Source organism: Podarcis cretensis (assembly GCF_951804945.1).
Source record: "Podarcis cretensis genome assembly, chromosome: 5".
In the NCBI taxonomy this organism is placed as follows: Eukaryota; Metazoa; Chordata; class Lepidosauria; order Squamata; family Lacertidae; genus Podarcis; species Podarcis cretensis.
In genome coordinates this window covers 51,825,862-51,848,505 of record NC_137174.1, presented here as the reverse complement: position 1 = coordinate 51,848,505, position 22,644 = coordinate 51,825,862, and the positions used below count along the sequence as shown (strand labels likewise).

The window sequence follows — 22,644 nt, the reverse complement described above, 5'->3', positions numbered from 1 at the left end:
ACCCGAAGCATCTGTAACTCAAGGTATGACTGTATTTTAATTCCAACCAAATAAAGTATCATATGGCACTATTTTTGATTATATGAGTTTTTGATCTGCTGTTTATGTCTTATCTTAGAATACTGCTGAATTGCCTCTTTTGTACAAGCCTCTTGTTATATTTTTCTTTATATCTTTTGCATCAATACCTTATACCTGACCATGCTCAATTGTTGTTTTTTCTCTTTTGTTGAATTTTCAGAATACTCTGTTGGTTGCGTTTGTTATACATTTAATAAAATAATTTTATTTAAAGACATATATTTATTATTTAATAAAACCCAAGAGTTCTTTTATCCCAACAGGCCATAAGAGAGAAGGCTTCTCCATTCAGGACTCCTTTATTTTTGACTCAAGGGATATGATTATTTCAAAGCATGGTAGCAAAAATACTTTTCTGTGTTTATCTTACAGCTCTTGAGCTAAGGAAGGATGCAGGTTATAAGCTGCTTTTTTTTCCAGCCTGTCCAAGACCCTTGTTAATGTTCCATTTGGCTTTGCTACACCACTGCACATTAGGGTCCTATTTTCACTAAACCCCAGGATTTTTCCCCAGTTTAATTGTAGCCAACTTGTTAATGCGAATTTGATCATGAAGGACGGTAAAGAAATATTTCAAGTAAGTATTAAACTCAGGAAAACACGAATTTATCATTATGTACCTAATGTCAGAGGCTTAATGCTGTCCAGCTGGCATAGATAAGACTCTCCCTGACACCTAACATACATCAGGATACACTTACTTAACACTGAATTATGTCTGCTTTTTTAGTCCAGTCACACAATTTGTAGAGATCATCAAGAGCTGGTTGTATTTTCTCTTCAAACATAAGACACAGGCTTTCTTTCTGCCTTCCCACTGTCCATGCCAATTGCCCCCTGGAGAATTTTATCAGCTAAGAACTCCCATTTTGTACCAGTCAATATTGCTATTAAATCAACTTACATCACTTATAATCTCAGTGGAAGCCTTTGCTGTCTGGAAAGGAATGGCATCCAGTTTCAGTTTATAACCCCCATCTTGCATCTTCTTCCAGGATTCCTTGTAGCAAATCTGTTTTAAGACAGTAAATCGGAACAGTGTGAAGCTCTCTCCCCAATCATATGCATATGAACCTACGCCGAGAAAGAAACCTGCATTAATTCCCTTGTTCCTAGTTTTGGCAAATATACCTTTAGGCTCATCTTGTGCACTTCAGGGTCACAGCTCTCTTCCAACGCTGCACTTCACTGATGACAGTGTGCTAGATCCAGGCCCAGTTATTTGAACTAAGGTTACAATGAAATCAATAGGGCAAATGCCTTAAGCTCTACTGGTTTCTATGGGAACCCAAGTCCAACTATGTTCGTCTGGATTTAATCCAGTAAGTTTAAACAGAAAAATCAGGGATACAACCCACCGAGTTATAATTCCATGACTCCATCTGCAGGCAGCAACACTTGGAGGCCATATTTTCAGAGAGCACTTGCCTTCAGTAGTGGCGGTTGCTTTTTCTTTTGTGCATCATTTTGCTGCTACCACCAGAGGCAGTGGCAATAATATGGATGTTTTCTTAAACAAAGTACTTCAGATGCAGTACTGTTCCAAGGCATCATGGGGGGGGGGGTGGAATGGCAGCCGGACACTAACAGAAATGGTAATTGCCAGTGTTCATATGGGGGCAGAAATGTTTGTGTCAGCTGCCATCTCCCTCCCCACAATGGCCCAGAATGATGCTGTATCAGAAGCATCCTGACGTAAAGAAAATGGTGGCCGGTCACTGATGCTGCATATAAAGAAAATGAAGTAATCCCTCTCCCTATGAACCTGTCAGCAAAATTTTCCACAATACCCCACCCCATTTATTCTCTGACTCACATAAAGATTGGTAAAATTCTTTTTTCAGCAGTTTTCACCTCAGCCCTAGTTGCTCAGCTCTTCTGCGTCTTCCTAGCAAGTCTTTTTAGACCAAGTCACAGAACCTATAACACAAACCTGTGCTGCCTTTCCTAAAAGTAAAGGAGGAAACTAAGGCATATGGGCATGGGATAATGCTTCAATGACAGTCATTGCATGCGGGCTGAGATAGTCTTAACATGATCGCTCTCAGGATGCAGAAATCCAAATGCATTGTTATCAATTCCAGCTATGATGAGTGTAAAGAAGTCTCCAAGAACAATATGTTATTGAAAGAAATGATGTCACTGCAAGACACGGCACAAAATGAAATCTCACCTCGCTGATATTCACAGCATTTTGTTTAGCTTGAAAGATCTCAGGAAGTTCTGCCGTTTGGGTGTAATGATGTTTTACATTCTCTCCGTGTTCCTTATATATCCTCTGCAAAATACGAAAAATACCGTATAGGACGCTTGCTACATATGCCACAGTGGTTCACACAGACCACTAAAAAGTTATATTATGTAAAACAATTCTTACTACAATTACTAAAATTATTTGAAGGATCAGCTCTCCCAAATGAAGCTGTCTGAGCAATTTGATCTTAGCAGAGCCCCACACCAATAATAATAATAATAATAATAATAATAATACTTTATTATTTATACCCCACCCATATTAAGTAAATTATTAAATAAGTAACACAGTAGTGGTGTTTAATACTACAAGATAAGGCATTCCCCAACATAATAATAATAATAATAATAATAATAATAATAATAATTTATTATTTATACCCCGCCCATCTGGCTGAGTTTCCCCAGCCACTCTGGGCGGCTAACATGCAATTGTCCTCAGGCATGGCCATGCCTATGACCACATGGGAATAATTCTCTATGAAGCAGACCACACATTTTCATAGGGTGGAATCCACTTGGTGCCCTTGCACTCACAAAAGGCTTTTGATCCAGCAGTGGCACCCACCAAAGACTATTAGAAGAGAATAGAGAAGATGCAATGTTGGCAGAGTCCTCCCCCCCACTGCAGAACCCAACTTCCCCTGAAAAATGCCTTCAGATAGTTGGTGAACCCTCTAGAACAGGATGGAAGGTGGAATGAGAGGCTGCATGGGGGAATCCATAGATATTACCACCCCTTCATTAGCCAATACCTCTGATGAATCAAAACTCTGTCCATCAGCACAAGGGAACTTACTGGATCCCATTCTCATTGGCTTGAATGAGTGTGAACTCGACTGCTGGAATGAATTTTTTAATACCCAGTTTGAGAATATTTATTTATTCCGATTTTTTGGTTTAAATTTGGAACCTCCCAAAAGAAAACAATACGGCACTGGTCCAATTACAGATTGCAAATATTCTAATTCACTGATATAAAATGTTATCAGTCAGAATTCAGTTGAAAATGCATCTGTAAAAAAGTTCATTTATGTTAAATGTTCTATACAAGGGTTTCCCATTGGGCTCTGTGGAGAATGGAAGGTTTCCATTCTGATTAAAAGTGGCCTTTGTAAGGTTCATCTGATTAGAACACAAATTTCTTGGTTCCTAGGAATGATCTCAGTGACAGGGAGTGAAAAAGAAAGCCTGTGTTTCAATGAGGTCGTTCAAAGAGGATACCACTCTTATAATCATAATGTATATACATTATAACTTACATCCACAGCCTGGTTATAACTAATTCTAGCCTGGATCATCTCAGGAGTGTCTTTAATACTGGTAAACTTCAAAGCATATGGATGCTGACGGTACTTCTTCTGTTGAGCAGAAAAAGATCAAAGCTGTGAATTTTGTGCTGCTCTTTCATGCTATTTGAAAGAAAAAAAATCATAGGTTGCTTGAGATTAGAGTGAATTTGTGAACATAATTATTATTCCTCTTTCCTTAGCTTCATCTCCTAGGAACTTTCAGATTAATATTTGTTTCCATTTAACAATAACCTTTACCTATTAATCCTTAAAAGAAATCTCACTTAAATTTAAGGAAAATATTTCAAGATGATCTACGCCTACTAAAATACCCAAGGTCCCATGACTGGAAAATCTTTTTCAAATGGCCTGAAACACAAAACAGCATTTTGTATTAACAGGGTCTTCTGGAGGCAAAATAATTCAACAATAGGAGGCAAAACAGCAACATTTCCCAGGAGCTGTCATTCAGGTGTTGAAAATGCAATGTCCTTGTAAAAGAAGCGCTACATCAAGGGAAGATGCAAGGGGCATGCTTTCATGGGAAACTGAAGCCAGTAACGAACAATATTTTCAGAGAGTTGAACTCAAGTGGGTATGACAGAGGCTCTGACTCCTATCTGTGGCATATGCATTTTGAACGTGCACTTTCATTTATTTTGCGCCACCATGGCTAAAACACTATAAACTTCCTACAAGACCTATGCTCAGACTGAGACATTGATATACTTCTTATTTTACCATCTTCACCTCTGTATTCAATCTGAGTGTGCATAAAGGCCTTCTTAGCATAATTAATATAATTGTCAGTGATGGGACCCTTTAGAATCTCAGAGGCTCTAACTGTGGATGATGCAATTTAATTGTGTTCAAAATCATCACCAAGCTGCATTGTTGCTCTTTGTTGAAGTGTGTGTGTGTGTGAGAGAGAGAGAGAGGGGGGGGGGGGAGAGAGACCTGGTTAAAAATAGGTTCTCTGTGCCTATAAGTACACCTTATATGGCTTTTTCTTGATTCACTTCATTAAAAAACCTAAGCTAGTGGGGTAGTAATTGAGCATTGTTTGATTGTCATTATTATTCATGATATCATTTGTCACCTACTTTGTTTTTGCAAAGGCTATATGGACTCCTACTGTTTTGTGTTTGGTATCTGGCTTCCCTCTAATTACGAGTCCTATTCCTGGTTTTGAGGGCTTTCATGTGGGATGCCTTTTTCTTTTCCCCCTTTGAGTGGAAATTATTTTAATTTTATACAGACATTTTGCACGCATTATGCGGCAAGTTTTGTTATGTGCTGTCATGAAATCTCACCTCACTAATGAGTTCTCCTGCCTTCTTAGCTTGCTTCACATTTAATGACCCAGTGGCGATCCATCCGACGCCTTTCATCCAGTTCAAATCTGCTCTGTAACGGTTCTGACAAAAGGAAAAGAAAAATGCCCCATTGTTGCTGCTCGCACATTTAAAATGCCACCTAAAGAATTCACACATCAGAACACCAGCTGAGCCAAATTAGTGACTGCTTTTGTTTTATCCACTTCTTTGCAGTTGTGGGTAGAAATGGGAGCGGGGGGGGGGGTTAAGAAAAGAGATGGTGATATCACCAACAGCAAACATTTCTGCTATAAGATTTAAAAGAAAAGGTTTTTCAAAAGCTTTATTTTTTTATATTAAAAAACCCTCCTGTTATAGCTTGCTAATGGTTTGTGGTTAAATCAACACTGCAGGGATATTGAGTACTAAAAACAGTGCAGGAATGTTCCGGAAGATTTCTCATCAGACATTCCACTCTTTCCTGTGCATGTTTACTTGTAAGTAAGTCCCGCTTGGTCCAATGAGACTATTCCCATGTAACCGCAGACATGATTGCAGCCCTAGGGTGGATGGTAGACATTTGCCAGAACTTGTGATGTGTGACAACATGTAACCACTTATCAAACTTGAGGCATCTCCATAGGCGTGTGTTTGTGGTTTACCTTTATCTTGCACCTATAGGACCAAATATGGGGGAGAAGCATAACATTCCTTTAAACCAGGTGTGTGAAAAGCTGCAGTTGCTTCACAACATCCAGGGCTCCTTCATTTCCTGTTCTAGCGTAACATTATACAAACTGCTGGGTTGGAGGATAAATGCAGTGGAGTCTGGTTCCTCAGAGCAAGCAGGGCACTACCCCACCAACCTCAGCCTGCCCTTAGCCAGCCCCCATCTGCCTGCCTCCTTACAACAGCAAGGCAAGAAGGTAGCCCTGGCTGTCACCTTCCTCCTTTGGCCTTGCAGAACTCAGTAGGGAGGGAGATGGGAGCCAACCCACAATAGTTGGCTCCACCTGTCATTGGCTCTGTCTCAGTCGACTGCTGGTTCCCATCTACTATTGGCCTCCCTGTCTTCTGCACTACCAGTTCCAATGGGTACCAACCACCACTGAACAAATGTAATCATTTTTTGTGTGTGTCTAAAAATGAAAAGGACAGCTTATCTGGTCCTTTGGTCTTTAACTGGAGCAGAAGGGAAAGGGCAGATTGCTTCAGTCAACCTATCACTGAAATATGCTCCATACTAGCCAAGCTACAAGTATTTTAAATTTCTCTTCAATTTGGAATGTGGCCATTCTTTACCCCGTTATGGCTAACGGCCACCATGTTTTAAGCTAGTAGTGATTTTGAACTAGACCAGAGTAGGGACTGGCATAGTCTGTGACTCTTTCAAATAATGAAATAATATAGCACAGGACCCTGTGCAACAGTGTTCTTAGCATAACAGTTAACCCGTACTTGACTGTGAATGCGAGTTCTCATTTAAATCACTTAATTTATTTGATTAACCCAGAAAGGCTTTTCCATATGGTGATTTAATTGGTATTTTCTTATGAATATTTTATATTCTTTTATGTAAACTATTTAGAGGGTTTTTTTTAAAAAAAGTGGTATATAAATCTTAAACAATAAAAATAAAAATAAATAATTAAAATATAGACAATGTGTAACTTACATCACTCTGCAGGTCATATGCCCGCTTTGCCCATTCCACCTTCATATCTGTAGGCAAGGCAGTATAGCGATGAAGAATTGTCTTGTATCCCCTATCAGTGGCCAAATCCTGAGCTTTCTTGGCATGGACAATATTTATCATATCCATGGACACATTATACTGGGTCTTTACATTCTCAAACCCCCTTTTATATTCCAGATCACTCTGCATCTTCGACATATGAAGCGAGTGAGCCATCTGCGAGTCTTCGTTCACACCTTTCACCCCAATCAACTTTCCTCTCGTCTTTTCATAACTCTCCTTGTATTTTACCTGTTAAAGAAGGGGGGGCAGGGAATGGATCATAGGTACAAAGAAAGGTAATAAGCTCAAAGCCATTGTAAGCAACAGCATCGGGTTGAAGTAAACGGAACATTTCAATAAAGCGGTTTAATAGGCTACTTCAGAAAAGGCACTTTGGCCTCCTGCAAAACTACTGACAAGCAAACTTAATATGTCTAAGTACAACACATCCGTACATCAAAAGCATACTTTTCCCGCTCAACAAAAAGCAGAAAGCAAGTAATAAGGACTAACTTTTATATGTGGTTGAAGTGCACAAAATGAGGATGCTTGCATGCTCTTTTTTAATGTTTCCAAAAGGAGCATCTTTTTCATTTACTGCTTTATCCCAGGGGCAGGGAGCCTTTGTGTTACTTGAAAATGCATCATATGATTTACGTTTTATGTCATTATTAGCACAGTCCTACGCATCTGTCCTACTGTGTTCAGCGGGGCTTATTCACACTAGTAAATTTGTTTAGAACCACAGTCTAAGGTCCTAAACACATTTCTCACTGAATACACTAAGATTCGCTTCCAAGTAAAAATGCATAGTATTGCATCATTAGAGAGTGTTGCACCTTCTTGACTGAACCAGTAGCCCCAAAGAACAACACACTTGCCAAAGAAACATGTATAGTTCCTTTGTTATTTGGGTTGTCAATTATTTAGCTTGAGGAGACAGCACCGGTCCTACCATTAGGGAGAGTGAGGTAGATGCCTAGAGGGGCAGCTTTTGCACACCATGAAAGGGCAGCACATTTTCAGTGTTTGTTTTTTGTATTATTATTATTTTTTCTGCAGAAGTCATAGAATCTTGGAGTGGTACTGGAAAGCTGCAGATCAAAAGGTCAAGTTGTGCTTTTGAGCATTAGCACAAGCTAAATAAAATGTATTGTTTCAGGTAAAGGTGCAGAGATACGGAGCTCAGGTAATATCTACACTCAGAGGCTTGGGAAACAGATCCTAAGACAGGCTTCCTCAACCTCAACCCTCCAGATGCTTTTTGGCCTACAATTCCCATGATCCCTAGCTAGCAGGAGCAGTGGTCAGGGATGATGGGAATTGTAGTCTCAAAACATCTGGAGGGCCGAGGTTGAGGAAGCCTGTCCTAAGACCTTTCATAGTAGCAAGAGTTTAGTTCTTCCCCTGAAATTTTTCACAGAATTGTGTTTAATGGTAATTCAATAGCTTAGTTTTCTTGCACCATACATTTTTCCACCTGACAATCCTGTGTTTTGAGGGATAAAAGTGTCAATATCTGATAATGTGGGAGACTAAATACTACTTATTGCAGGATGTTGGACTAGTAAGTGGGGCAGCCAGATGAGACCATTGTACTGCTGTACTGGTTGCCAGTAAGCTACTAGGCCAAATTCGAGGTGGTAGGACTAGCATATAAAGCTGTAAATGACATGGGATCCAAGTACTTAAAAGAATACCTTCCCTGATATAAACAATCTCAGCAGGTGAGGCCTTGTTGTTGGTGGTGCCACCGCTGAGTTCTACACAGCTGGCGGTGACCCAAGACAGGGTCTTTTCAGTAGCAGTTCTTTGTGGGATGCCCAGGAAATTTTGTGGATTTTCCAGGGGAAAAAATAAAAACACCCCCATTTACTCTGACCAACAGACACTGCCCCGACAACCCTGAGATCGCTCACTGAGATAATGCTTGTAACTGTTCTGAGATCTTTTGTGTTTGTTTGCTTTATAATTTTCTGTGCCCTGGGCTCTTTCAGAAAGAAGGGTGAGATATAAATCAAATTAATATAAATAAAACGAACAACAGCAACATCTGGAACATACAGCAAGGTCATTTCGGTTGGGGTTTATTTGTTTTGGTCAGTCCTCAGTACTGTGATTTGGAGCTCAGGTAATGGCGCTGTGGGTTAAAGCCTCAGCGCCTAGGACTTGCCGATCGAAAGGTCGGCGGTTCGAATCCCTGCGGCGGGGTGCGCTCCTGCTGCTCGGTCCCAGCGCCTGCCAACCTAGCAGTTCGAAAGCACCTCCGGGTGCAAATAGATAAATAGGGACCGCTTACCAGCGGGAAGGTAAACGGTGTTTCCGTGTGCGGCTCTGGCTCGCCAGATGCAGCTTTGTCACACTGGCCACGTGACCCGGAAGTGTCTCCGGACAGCGCTGGCCCCTGGCCTCTTGAGTGAGATGGGCGCACAACCCCAGAGTCTGTCAAGACTGGCCCGTACGGGCAGGGGTACCTTTACCTTTACCTTTTTAACATAGGTGTGAGGAACCCATGATCAGTCCCAGCAAGCATAGCCAATGGTTAGAGGGAATGAGAGCTGTATTCCAGCAACATATGGAGTGTCACAGGTCCCCCATCCTTGCTATAGACTACACTACCCTTAAATTAGATCCTAAGACTTGCTCACAGGGGCACACTTTAGCTCCCTAGAGGAACGATGGACCAGATTCAACTAAGCTGCTGCACAAGCAGAAGCCAATGTAACAGGACTTGCCTCCTCTTCCCCCTGCACCATCCCCAGATCTCCTCAGGAGGGTAGAGAGAACCCCCCAGGACAGCGCACAGGGGAAGGAGAGGGGAGATCATTCCAATGCTCACACAGATGGAATGACTGCCTTAGGGTGACACTGAATCCCATCTTGTGTGTTCAACTTGAATCAGTACTCACATCACTTGCCAGGTCCCTCTTTGCTTTGGCTGTCAGGAATGGTATGGCATCAAGATGAAGTTCAAATCCCTTCTCCTTCTGGCTCTCCCAACTACTTTTGTACAGTTTCTAAAAGGATGTTCAATGCCACAATTATTATTTTTGTTACTATGCACCGTTGCCATAACAGTAACACCCAAAGTTTCAAATGGTACCAGAAACCTGTGGCTTCATGAGCTATTAAAAACACACTGGATAAAAGTGTTCTTATTCTAACCTGCATGTTGCCTACTGCTTAAATTTAGGAGTTCCTCCATTAGCGTACCAATACAGTGGTACCTCGGGTTAAGAACTTAATTCATTCCGGAGGTCCGTTCTTAAACTGAAACTGTTCTTAACCTGAGGTACCATTTTAGCTAATGGGGCCTCCCGCTGCCGCCACACGATTTATGTTCTCATCCTGAAGCAAAGTTCTTAACCCAAGGTACTATTTCTGGGTTAGCGGAGTCTGTAACCTGAAGCGTCTGTAACCCGAGGTACCACTGTATTGCATATGTTAAAGGGCTGAAAGAGCAGTTTAAGGGCATAACTACTATAACACAGAACAAAACAAGCTCACAGAACACAGAACAACACAAGCCTGAGGCCCCCTGGAAACTGTAGTTATCTGGCAGTGGCTTGCATTCTCAATACTCTTATTAAACTGTAATTCCCAAAATTATTTGTGGGAATCAAAGAAAGTTAAAGTGGTAAAAAACAGCAACCACACATTTATAGTATATATGCATTGAACCACTCTTGAGAAAGCATCAATAATTAGCCACAGAATAATTATTTCAATAGCATGAAAGCACAGGATTCCCACCCATCCATACCTCACTGATATTTGCTGCATTTCTTCTGGCTTGTATGAAGAGGGGCTCATCTTTGCTGATGCTGTAATTATGAAGAAAACCCTCTTTTCCTGACCTGTATGCAACCTGTTTAGAAAGGCAGACCAAACAGTATCAGCACTGGGCATATTTGTCTTAATAAGCAATACGTAACAATTTTCAAAGGTAAACTTCCTGGATACTTACATCCAGTTAGTGCATGGTTTGTACCGTCAATGATTTTTTATTTTTTTTAAGTTGCCTCAAAATCAATTTGTTTTAGACTGAACAATTATGGTTGATATCAAAGAATAAAATGAAAAGAAAGATGAAAAAGCATGAGTGCTAAAACACTTGTGAAATGACTGGCTATCTGACTGTGTATTTTACCTCAGTCTGAAACCCTCACTAGACAATAGTTTTGCTTAAATTGAGGGTTGTGCCTTTAAAGCACGTTTGAAGCACAGTCCACACACACACACACGGGCACTGCAGTTTGTTGAGGGTTGCTGGGAACTGTTAACTCTGTGAGAGATAAACTACAGTGCCATAATTATTTAAGAGAAAGAATGTGTTTCAAATGCGCTTTAAACGAATAGTGTGTACACAGACTTAGATTATCTTGTTCAGAACGTTAAGAAGGGATGGCGGCCTACTTCTGCCATTTCCCCAAACACCAAGACAGGGATAGTGAACACTCAGCCCTCCAGATGTTGTTGGAGTTCATAGTAACCAATGGTCAGAAAGGGTGGGAGTTGTAGTCCTTGGAGGGCCAATGATTCCCCACCCCTGCTCCGTGGCCTCACTTGTGCTAGCTACTGGATTGTAAGCTTTATTATACAGCTACACTACATTGCTAACCTGTACTGGTGAAAGCAATACTGCTCAAACAGTGGTGCGGAGCCTGTGGTGCTCCAGAAGTTGCTGGACTACAGCTCACATCAGCACCAGCCAATGATAAGGGATGATGGGACTTGTAGTCCAGCAACATCTGGAGGACCACAGATTCTCCACTTCTGCACTAAATAAAACACTGATTTCCCTTATTGTATAAAGGCAAAACATTGGTCTAAGGGGAATGAAACTGGATTATTATTATTATTGATAATAATTATTATTAAATAAAGTCTAAGCAATGGGAAATAATTTAAAATGAAGCCATGTGCAGACAATCTAATCCAGGTACCACGCAAGAAAGGCAGTGTATTTTTAATGACAGAAAGAATAGCCTCACTGAGGAAGAACAGCCGCAGAGGTCCATGCAGATGTTCTAAAAGATCCAATTTAGTCTTTTCCTCTCTAGTTAGGTACATGGCCTTTATCACCATAGTATCTGAAACCTGGTCAGCACGCCTCTTGATAACCCTTTGGGTTTAAAGGTTTTCTACCTGCAGAAGTACAGGGAGTTCAAAAAAATCTTAGAAGTACACCTCAAAACTATGTAAAGCAATGACAAATTTCCGTGGCTGGATCCTATTGCTTTTTCAGTGGTGGTGCCTGTCCCCAAGAATTACCCGTTTTAATGATAAAGAATCTGTGTGGAGAGAAGGTAAAGTAGGAGACTCACATCACTCTGCAGTTCCTGGCTTTTCTTCGCATGTTTGATCTGGGAACTGTCTGCCACACTTGTGAACTTTAGAGCATCAGCCTTCTGTCTGTACTTTTTCTAATTGAAATGCATTTTTTTAAAAAGATGGTATAGGTAACATTACCACATTTCTCAAAGGTAAAAAAAACTGACAAGTTATGCCTTCCACTTACTCCCAGCACTAGCAACAACAACACAATCTTTTCGTGTTAAAACCAACTCAGAAATAGAGGCAAGGTTACTCAGATAACACAGTGGTGGAGTACATAAAGTGGAATAACCATTCTGTTTCCCAACTTTTATGCTATCATTTTACACTGATTAATTATTCCCCCCACACCACCCCAATGGATCATTTTAGCTATTTGGTTTCAACATGAACCAGGTTCTTTTTTTGTCCACACACACATGCCTACTTCACAAGTTGCTTTCAACTAGAGCCAAGCCTAACTATGGTTTATAGTTCAACAAACAGTACAATGGTACACAGGGCAGAAATCATCGCTGCTTTGCTCCTCGTGCACTCCTGCTGCACTGCTGGGAGCTAAGCCATGAAAAATGCAGCCCTGAAAAGTTCACAATCTGCATTGCTTTTCAACATCTGTGGCAAATGCTCAACATAACAGAAACCATGTCATTTCTGAATGAGGCCCGAATTTGTTGCTGTCAAAAGCACCGTAAGAAGAAGGAAAAGACAGCCTTTTCACAGTAACGTCTGTTGATAAAGAAGAGGCACATTCTTTTGCATACTTCATGTGATTCTCTTGTACTAACAATTCATCAATCAAACACACAACCAACTCCAGGGTATGTGTTACATGCACGCCTCAACTTGGCATTTCTGCAGGGAAAGACCCTGTCTCAGAGCAAACACACCCACTCTTGCCCTGTGATGTTCCCAGCTGAAAATAAGACTGAGATTGATTTATTTTCATTAAAGTGCATAAAGATTTCAAAGAGGTGCTCATTATTCCACATTCAAGAGTGAGGCATATTAGGAACGAGTTGTTTTCAAAAATTATGTTCAGCTCTATATGATGTCATACAAAGAATAACAAAATGCCAAGTCCTTGGCTGGAAATAGAAGCATCCAAGGTACGTGTTAGTTTTCAACTGATATACCTTTTATATAGTTCAGAAATGAAGAATTGTGTCACCTGATCATGGCTGGGTTCAACATTTTTGACAATAAGTATTTATGTGGCAAACCCCAGCAGTAGATGTCAATTTGCTTCCTTGCAAGATATTAGATCTGAGCTCAGCTGTTTCTTCCTGCCTCTACTTCAGAATACCTGCATAGCCTGATGTCAAGGATCTATAGTATCAGAGTAAAATCACTGGCAACTTTAAATAAGCCAAACTAGCTCCTATTCCTTCTTTTCACTCTTCCATATCTTCTAATTTTCTTCCTTTTAATTTCTGTTTTTCTTTGATAAGTTTGCAGAACTTGGGACCGAAGAAGCCAACCTCAACCCAACAGGCATGTATGACAGTTCTCCAGGGGCTTGATAAACCATCCAATTATAATACAGTGCCATAGTTTCAAAATATTTCAGTCTGCTTCCATCTTCCAGGAAGGTCCTGCCAGACTTTATTATACTTAACAGGAAAATCAAGAGACATACCTCACTAATAAGTTCTCCTGCTTTCTTTGCTTGCTCAATATTGAGACTCCCGTCTGCTATCCACCCAACTCCCTTCATCCATGTAAGGTCTGTCTTGTACTGAAGCTGAAGACAAAAGAAAGCTCATTATTTCCCAGACTGATTAGGTAGGCAGGCAGCAGGGCTAACAACTTGAATAAAATATTAGGGGGGGGGGACAGGTAAGCCCCGTCCCATATAATCAAACACAAGACACAATGAATGCACTCCATTTGAATGGCAATACCCATCTACTTTGGGAATCCCAGCCCCCTCAAATATATTATTTGGGGGGGGGGGGGCAAATGGACCTCGGCCACTAGGAGTTGGCTCCTACAGCAGGTAGGCAGATTTAGTTGTATCACAAAAAGACATGATTTTGCCAGCCATGGGTGACAAGTCCTTAAGTTATAGCCTTTATTATTACCTACAAGTTCTCTTCCACACAAATGCTGATGGCAAGCATTAGAACTCTGCTTAAAGCCGTCTTCCTGCAAAGTCTTTCCACTAAAAGTTAATGTCTTCTATTGGACAAAATTTAAATTGGATTGAATTTGACACTTGAGTTATCTGCATATGAGACCCATGGATTGGTTTAATATAATATCTGGCTTGTAATGACAAACAGTTGAGCTACTCAGAAACAATAGTAGCTAACAAGTTGCCCTCCAGATGTTCTTGGACTACAATTTCCTTCATCCCTGCCCAGTGGTCATGCTGGCTGGGGCTAACAGAAACATCTGGAAGGCACCACATTGGCTACCCTTGCAGTCAATAAATTCTGGTAACACCACTGCCATCATCAGCTTTCGACCTTTGCTCCTACCTCACTCTGTAGTCCATAGGCTTTTTTGGCCCACTGTGTCTTTAGGTCTTCTGGAACCACCGTATATTCATGAAATTTCTTCCTATAGTCAAGGTCACTAGCCAGAGTCTGGGCCTTCTTGGCATGTTCCAAGTTTATCATGTCCATTGGTAAGTGGAAATGAGCTTTATTCTTCTCAGATTCTTTTTTATATGCAATCTGGGGAATATCAAAATATTGCATTCAACATTTTACAAAAAGAGTATAGGTGAAAACAGAAAGAGAATAATAGCAACCATCTCTACTATATATCCAACAGTCTTACTCTTTAGAATATAATTGCTGTATACAGATTCATGCTTCCCTGATTGAGGCTTGAAAAGACTGAAGTTCTGATCCAACCTTTATGCCCTGGTTGTGAATGCTTCTTTCAGATACCTGTAGCGGCTCACTGTTTCTCAGCATCACTTAACATACATTTATCATTCATTATCATTATGTATATAGCATGTAAAATGTTTTATGCTTTATCTCCACACACAAAAATGTGTCGGTGTTCACTTTACATTAAAGTTAACAACATAATGATCTTATGTATATAATCTCAGATGTAAATCCCACTGATTTCAATGGGGTTTACAGTCAAGTGCATAGGCACAGAACTGCAAGCCTTGTTTATTTTTAACAAAGATTTCAATGCAGTATTTCTTGGAACTAGGGCCTGGTGCAGAACCAACATTATCAATTTTCTGAACACGCACAGGAGATTAGGAGTGCAAAGTGACCGCATGCACTTTCTCCCTCTCCACTCATCTGTGCAAATCTATTCACACTGAGCCAGTGTGGTGTAGTGGTTAAGAGCGGTAGTCTCGTAATCTGGGGAACCGGGTTCGTGTCTCCGCTCCTCCACATGCAGCTGTTGGCTGACCTTGGGCCAGTTACATTTCTTTGAAGTCTCTCAGCCCCACTCACCTCACAGAGTGTTTGTTGTGGGGGAGGAAGGGAAAGGAGAATGTTAGCCGTTTGGAGACTCCTTAAAGGGAGTGAAAGGCGGGATATCAAATCCAAACTCTTCTTCTTCTTAACCATGGTGCAACATTGCATCTCTGTTGGTGCTAACCATGGTTGGTTTTGCAAACCCTGATTAAGGTGAACCATTTTTAAGAGCACGTTTATTATTTTCTGTTACAACAATAAACTGTAACAGCTTTGAAGCATTGAAGGACTCATTTTTCTTTTTGAGTTCTTTATCGGCAATAACCATGACAAGCGATGGTCCAGATGGTCAGGAAAGGAAGGGGAAAAACTAGAAGGGCCTGGAAGGGGAGAGTTTTTAATGAGTCTGTGACATGCTTCTGCTCACATAACCATGAGTTTTGTACAACCACCCTCTTACCAGATACAACAGGAAGAGGTTGTTGTTGTTTTTACTATGTGCAGTAAAGGATATATAAATCCCAAAGTAATAATGAGAGCAGGAGTTTCATCATTTAAAATAGTAATGGGAAGTCATTTACCTCACTGCTCATTTTGGCTACTTGTAAAGAGTGAATGAGTCTTGAATCTTTGGTTGCCATTGCTTTTCCTTTCGTTTTCTCATATTCTTCTTTGTATTTAATCTGTGGAGAAAATAGGCAACATTTTGCTCAAAAGACAGATAAATGCCAGCCAAACTGTATCTTTCTTTTTAAAGTGCTCTTTAAAGAAGAACCTCTTCCCCTTAAATTTTCTACTGACAAAAATGGAAAGCCAACTGCTCAAATCTCATCCAGTTTGTCTGCCAAGTAGTAGTACACTTTCTGTTGCATTTTAAACTATATATATATATATAAAGGCTCAAAAGGAACAACTAAACTAATGTGGGAAGAAATTGAGAGATTATGCTGGGAAATGTTAGATTCTTCAAATAATTGCAAAGGAAGATAAGTTAATCTTGTATACATATATAGGTAGTAACAATGTCTAGCAAATATAGTCTTAAAAGTAAATATAAGTGAAATAAATAAAGCAGACTACAGTGGTACCTTGGTTGTCAAACTTAATCCATTCCGGGAGGTCTGTTCAACTCCCAGAACAGTTCGAAAACCAAGGCACGGCTTCCGATTGGCTGCAGGAGCTGCCTGCACTCAATTGGAAGCTGCGTTGGACGTTTGGCTTCCAAAAAACATTCGCAAACCGGAACACTCTTTTCTGGATTTGAAGCGTTCAGGAGCCAAAACGTCCGAGTACCAATGTGTTCAACAACCAAGGTACAGCTGTACAGAATGACACTGTTTGAAAATATTGTAAAATGGAGGAAAAGAAAATGGTTGACTTGCATATGTGTCCCTCCTCAAAGACAACACATTTCTTCTCATGCAACAGGACTTCCCCTTCCTCTTCTCCTCCTTGCAGCCACCTGTGCACTCCAAATCGGCTCAGCAGGCCTGAGCAACTATCCAGAGCAGACTAGGGAGGCAAGGCTGAGATGAGGAAGGGGAAATTCCATTGGGTGATTGAAAGTCTGGTCTTGCAACAATGGATACCACCCATTGTTTTGGCCCTTGAGGATGAAAGCATCACTGGCTCATTAAGATATTTCAAACAGCAGGTCGAATTTTCAAATCTGGAAATATATTCACTTTACAATTATTTATTTTAGGTTTTAGCCAATTTAAAGAGCCACTTTCAAACACGAAGGTAAGTCAGATAACTAGAATGTTATTACATTTCTCCGTTAGTTTATCAGAGTTTGTGACAGATTATTTTTTAAGGAAATTTCCACCTTAAAGCCCCAACTCAACATGTTTTCATTTCTCTATATTATTGTAGACGTCTCTTAGTAATATGCCCCAGATAAATACGTATAACCTACATCACTGGCAAGATCCCTTGAAGCTTTGGCAGCGAGCAAAGACATGGAATCCAAATTCATTTCAAAGCCGTGGCCCCTGCTTTTCTGCCAGCCTTCTTTATACTTAATCTGAGGGAAGGAAATACAGTAGTAAGTCATTAATGTGAATAAAGATAGGCAAAAAAACTAGCAGGCAATTCACTCAACAAACTACAAAATCAGCTAGCGCAGCATGTGACTTATGTTTCTAATGAAAATCACATCTTTGGGTATATTATGCAAATGTATATTTGTAGGTTCCCTTACCTCACTGTATAATTCCGCATTGGCTTTGGCCTTGACTAACTGTGGGACATCCTGTGGCAAAGTATATTGTGTTTTGGTTTTCTCATACTGGGCTCGGTAGTTCAGCTGCCAAACAATCGAAAGCATATTCAACATGTCAAATACAATGATATTTAACGGCAAGAGGAGTGTTAATTGTTAAAAGCCATTCTTAAAAAGTCGTTAGGAAATAAAATCTGAAATTATACGAAGAGTGACTATGACTACCCCCTGGCTTATTTTTCAATAAATGTCTGAACAATAATAAAAAATAAATCTGCCTAAATTTGAGGATGCAATACTTCTTAAGGCTCTGAAACTGACTCTCCAGGATGCCTTTTACTTACAAAATGTTATCCATGGGACAACTGCAAGATACCTTCTTACTTATATAATACTTCTCATGCGTTGGGGTACAATGGAAATAGGACTTACATCACTAAGCTGCTGAGCATTGATTTTCGCTTGAACAATCTGAGGTGTGCTGGTAACAGAGCTGTATTTCAGCTTGTCTATACTTTGCTTATAGTTTACCTAAATTAAAAAATAGAGAAACACATTGTGACTACCACAAAAGGTTTAGTAAAGCAATTCTCAAGGTAGCTTTTACTACAAATGGCAAATATATCGTTATCTAGAATATTCACAGCAGTTAACCAAAAGCAGAAATCCTGTGGGGTTTTTTGTTTTTTTTAACTACAGTGCAATTTCATTGGTCTGGTATTTATATAAAATTAACAGCTTTCTTTCTGTCTCTTGCTCACTTTCATTTGCCAGCATTTTTAATTGGTTAGCCTTGTCAATTGTGTTAAATTGTGGTTTTAAATATTTAAAAATATAAAGGGAAATCATTAAATAGAAGAAGCTATATATACAGAGTGTCGTGAAAAATCTTAATAAGGCAAAAACGTTATTTCAAAGTCAGCGACTGATAAGGTCAGAGCCCACTAACTTGCTAATATATGAAGGCAGCAGTAACAATACGAACCCATACAAAGCAGTATATTAAATCCACATTATGCAAGATAAAATGTCATGGTGAGGTTTCCCTTTAAGCCTATTCTTCCCAAAGACCTCCATGTTACACTACAGGATACAATTATTATTCTCGGCAGGCTTTAATTAATATTTGCCCTAGTTAATTACCTTCTCACTAAAATGCAAATTGTATGCTACTTTAAAGTAGTTGATTTAGTGAGAGTTTTTTCCCCCACCTTCTCTTTTTTTAAAAAAAAGGGGATGTGGCATCCAAATTTTATTTGATGCTACAGAGTCCATTCTTACACATCTTCCATTAAAAAATGTATAACTTATCTAATATGATCAGTATAAGTGAAACAATTAATTCCCTGTTTCTGTTTTGATGTCCAGTTCTCACATCGGCAGATGATCTGGAGTGTTCAGTGCAATTTTCTACTGATATTCCACGTTTTGTTTTGTTTTAAATGGATGAAACAATGATGAAATTTGGTCTGGCTGTACATGGTGGAAAGAAGGGCAGGACTCTCTAGTAATAAACCGTTGTTTTTGTTTTGTGGAAAAGGAACTGTGGCTATGAAAACCACTTGTGTAGAACAGGACATTTCAACAGATGCCACTTTATAGATCCTCAAGTGTCACGCTGCACCTCTGAAATCCTCTCCTCTACAGAATTCTAGTTTATAAAGGAAATCTCTACAGCTCTCTGCCTGGTCATCCTGCTGTCTGACGCTTTGTCACTCAAACTGCCATATACCAGGGCTTGATTGAACTTGAGATGCAGGGGCTGTTACTTGAAAGCTATACACGTAACATTTTTCTTTACATATCTAATACAACTCCACTTTTGCGTGGACTGTTCTGCTAGCAGAGCAGAGAACATGATTGAGCTGTTGACCCCATAAAATCTCCTCTTAACTGCCTTTGAATTCTTAGTGTAATTTAGAATGTGTAAAGAGTATTTTTTAACCTTCTAAATAAATGAGGAGTTATGTGAAATGCTAAATGGTACAGCATGCATAAGGTTCAACTCCTGGCATTCCCAGTGGTGACAGTGGTGAGCTAAATGGACCCAGGTTTGAAGTGGCAGGCAGCTTATATCGCACAATGGTTTCCTAAGCTTCAGTGCCCAGATATAATAAAAGTAATGGCTGTTCTCCAGTTTACATCTGTGATGTAGCTATAGCCTCAGTATTGAGCCTGTTCCCAGTGGAATAAAGTAAACATCGGAAATATGTAGCATCAGTGGTCTACAGATAATCAGTAAGGTTAAAAAGGCAAAACCGGCAAAGCCTGTTTTGTCCTGTGTGAAATTCATCCTCACACAACAGACGGGGATCCCTTAGGCATTTGCAGACATGTTTTTCAACCGAACATTAGTGCATGCCATCAGACACTCTTTCTAGTCAGGTGTAACCTGAAAAATAGGAAGTGACCAGAAAGAGGGAAATAAGGCTATAACCAATCCCTTGTTTTTGCTCTTTGAAGTGAGAGTTAATGACTCTTTTCCTATCATCAGGGAATCCTGGGACCTGTGGTTCAGTAAGGGCAGGCTTCCTCAAACTCGGCCCTCCAGATGTCTTGAGACTACAATTCCCATTATCCCTCACCACTGGTCCTGCTAGCTAGGGATCATGGGAGTTGTAGGCCAAAAACATCTAGAGCAGTGTTTCCCAACCGTTGGTCTCTAGCTGTTTTCGGACTACATTTCCCACCATCCCTGACCACTGGTACTGCTAGCTAGGGATGATGGGAGTTGTAGTCCAAAAGCAGCTGGAGACCCAAGGTTGGGAAACACTGATCTAGAGGGCCGAGGTTGAGGAAGCCTGAGTAAGGGGGTGTAAGGAATTTTAAGAGAGTTTGCACCACTTTCACCCAAATATATTTCTCATGGCATGCTCTAAAGGCACAAGATGCAAAAATCTAAGCAAATCTGATTCTGGATGGGAGACTTCCTGAAAACTCGGTATATGCTGTCATGAGTTCCAAGGGGGTAGAGAAGTGGGATATAAATGTAAACGGTACAACCCTAACCCTGTCTAGTCAGAAGTAAGTCATCCTGAATTCAAAGGGACTTACTGACTGCAGTCCAAGTCCTTTTTTGGAAGTGGTTGTTAAATTAGTATAAAAGCAATATACATTTTGTAGTGCGGAACTACCACCATGGGAAGCAGTAGTTCAATAGACCCGCAAACTATGCAGGGGTTACGTTCTGGAGATTGCTCATAAAGCCAAAATTGCACATTGTCAAGACCCACTGGGTTCAATGGCAGGTAGGATTGCCGAAGTCATTTTTCCTGAAACCCTGCCCCCTTTCCACCCCCTTTTTAATTTTTAATATTTTTGTCACATATGTAAAGCTGAATGCACACAAGTCAAATGGATGCAAATTGTGGGATTATTGTAATCACTTTGGGATTACAACAAAAAAGGATTGACACTAGGACAGCTAAATGCAGAAGGTTAGATATCTCATTTCCAGTGCCCTGAGAATTTATGAGTCTACCAACTGGAAAACAACTTTTATCTCTTTCTTTCAGGGCGCTGTTATCATCAGCTATATTTGTCACTGTAATTAAATTACTGCCTTATACAGACCGCAAATCGTACTCCATCCCATGCAAGCAGAAGGGTGAGAATTCAGAAGGCTATTTACATCTTTCAAAGGGATCAGCTTCCTTGTTGTCTGGTATGAAGGAGTGAGGGTGGCTGGGTAATTGTAGTCAACATCATCGTGTGTGTAATCAGATTTATAGGCTATCTGGAAGAAGGAGAACAAAAAGAATCAACTTTTTTTAAAGCTGTCATTTGTTCTGAATAATTATCAGACAAGAGAAAAGAAAAAACAAACCCAGTAATATTAATATTAAACACAAGCAACAAAGTAAATTCAGTGGCGTCAATGCCAAAGAAAATGAAATTATTTGCATAGTTTAACTGCTAATTGATTCTTTTTCAGCTGCACAATTAATCCAGTGCCAACCGCAGAAACATTACCTTAACTTCCACCTGTGACACATTGCTTTTATCTTCATGCTTACTTTTTGTGCTTCTCACAGAGCTTCAAATAACGCATTTCAAGACATGGTACACAACGTCTCAACACAGGCACCCATCATTCAGTGCAGGAACTCCCTTCCCCTTAAGCTACAGTTGGCACAGAACCTTACAAGCTTTTGATGCCAACTATTTATTCATCTAGAATTTTAGTTGAACCTATGTCACTGCATACTGTGATGGTTATTTTACTGTTGTGTGGACAGGGTGGTCCCTCCCTCTACCTGGCCTGATCACCTTGACAACGCCTCCCCAGGCGGAATTGGGCAACTGGCTGAGGTAGGTGGAGACCTCCAGGTATCCCACCTGGGGAAGGCAAAGCCAAGCCTGTGTTAATGGTGCCGCATAGGGTTCAGGAGGCTGCGCGCGACCACTCAAAGGGTGCCCCCATTTAATGTGGGGAGCGGTCATTACTGAGTGCATTTGTTGTTGTTTAGTCATTTAGTCATGTCCGACTCTTCGTGACTCCATGGACCAGAGCACGCCAGGCACTTCTGTTTTCTACTGCCTCCCGCAGTTTGGTCAAAACTGAGTGAATACTCCTATCTATTTACAGATGGTGTGATTTTATTGTGTTTTATTGTTTATTGAACCCTACCTTGGGATTATTTTATAATGAAAAGTGTGTAACAAATTTTATAAATAAAAGTATTAAATAATGAAATGGCACCTCAGTGAAACCAATAATAAATAAACCAAGACAAATGGCATGGACGCTGGAAGATGTTGTGTGACCTTAACAACCAAAAGCAAAAAATGCCCAGTCTGCTACAGAACAATACACAAGCCTCTTAAGGCCCAATCCCATAGCTCACTGTTACAGCAATTAATCTGCATTAATTGTGTGTGTGTGTGTGTGTGTGTGTGTAAGTTTGTTTAGTTAAATCCTATGGAGAGTTGTGCTACCTGCTGTGTAAGTAAAAAGCTGCAAACCATAATATTACACCAGTGATCCAGCAACGTAATGCAGGCATGC

General features: G+C 40.3%; 1 protein-coding gene across 1 annotated transcript in view; it reads right to left on the bottom strand.

The window, feature by feature from the left end:
* NRAP (nebulin related anchoring protein) overlaps positions 1 to 22,644 on the bottom strand; it is a 57,983-nt gene that overhangs the window by 18,857 nt on the left and 16,482 nt on the right. Inside the window, exons 14-28 of the mRNA XM_079975965.1 lie at positions 21,268 to 21,372; positions 18,069 to 18,167; positions 17,616 to 17,720; positions 17,331 to 17,438; positions 15,994 to 16,095; positions 14,498 to 14,695; positions 13,654 to 13,758; positions 12,008 to 12,106; positions 10,444 to 10,548; positions 9,590 to 9,697; positions 6,618 to 6,929; positions 4,940 to 5,044; positions 3,597 to 3,695; positions 2,255 to 2,359; positions 986 to 1,093 (exon numbers count right to left, since the gene is read on the bottom strand). Coding sequence (XP_079832091.1) covers positions 986 to 1,093; positions 2,255 to 2,359; positions 3,597 to 3,695; positions 4,940 to 5,044; positions 6,618 to 6,929; positions 9,590 to 9,697; positions 10,444 to 10,548; positions 12,008 to 12,106; positions 13,654 to 13,758; positions 14,498 to 14,695; positions 15,994 to 16,095; positions 17,331 to 17,438; positions 17,616 to 17,720; positions 18,069 to 18,167; positions 21,268 to 21,372 — 1,863 coding nt within the window. The remainder of the gene's footprint in view (positions 1 to 985; positions 1,094 to 2,254; positions 2,360 to 3,596; positions 3,696 to 4,939; positions 5,045 to 6,617; positions 6,930 to 9,589; positions 9,698 to 10,443; positions 10,549 to 12,007; positions 12,107 to 13,653; positions 13,759 to 14,497; positions 14,696 to 15,993; positions 16,096 to 17,330; positions 17,439 to 17,615; positions 17,721 to 18,068; positions 18,168 to 21,267; positions 21,373 to 22,644) is intronic.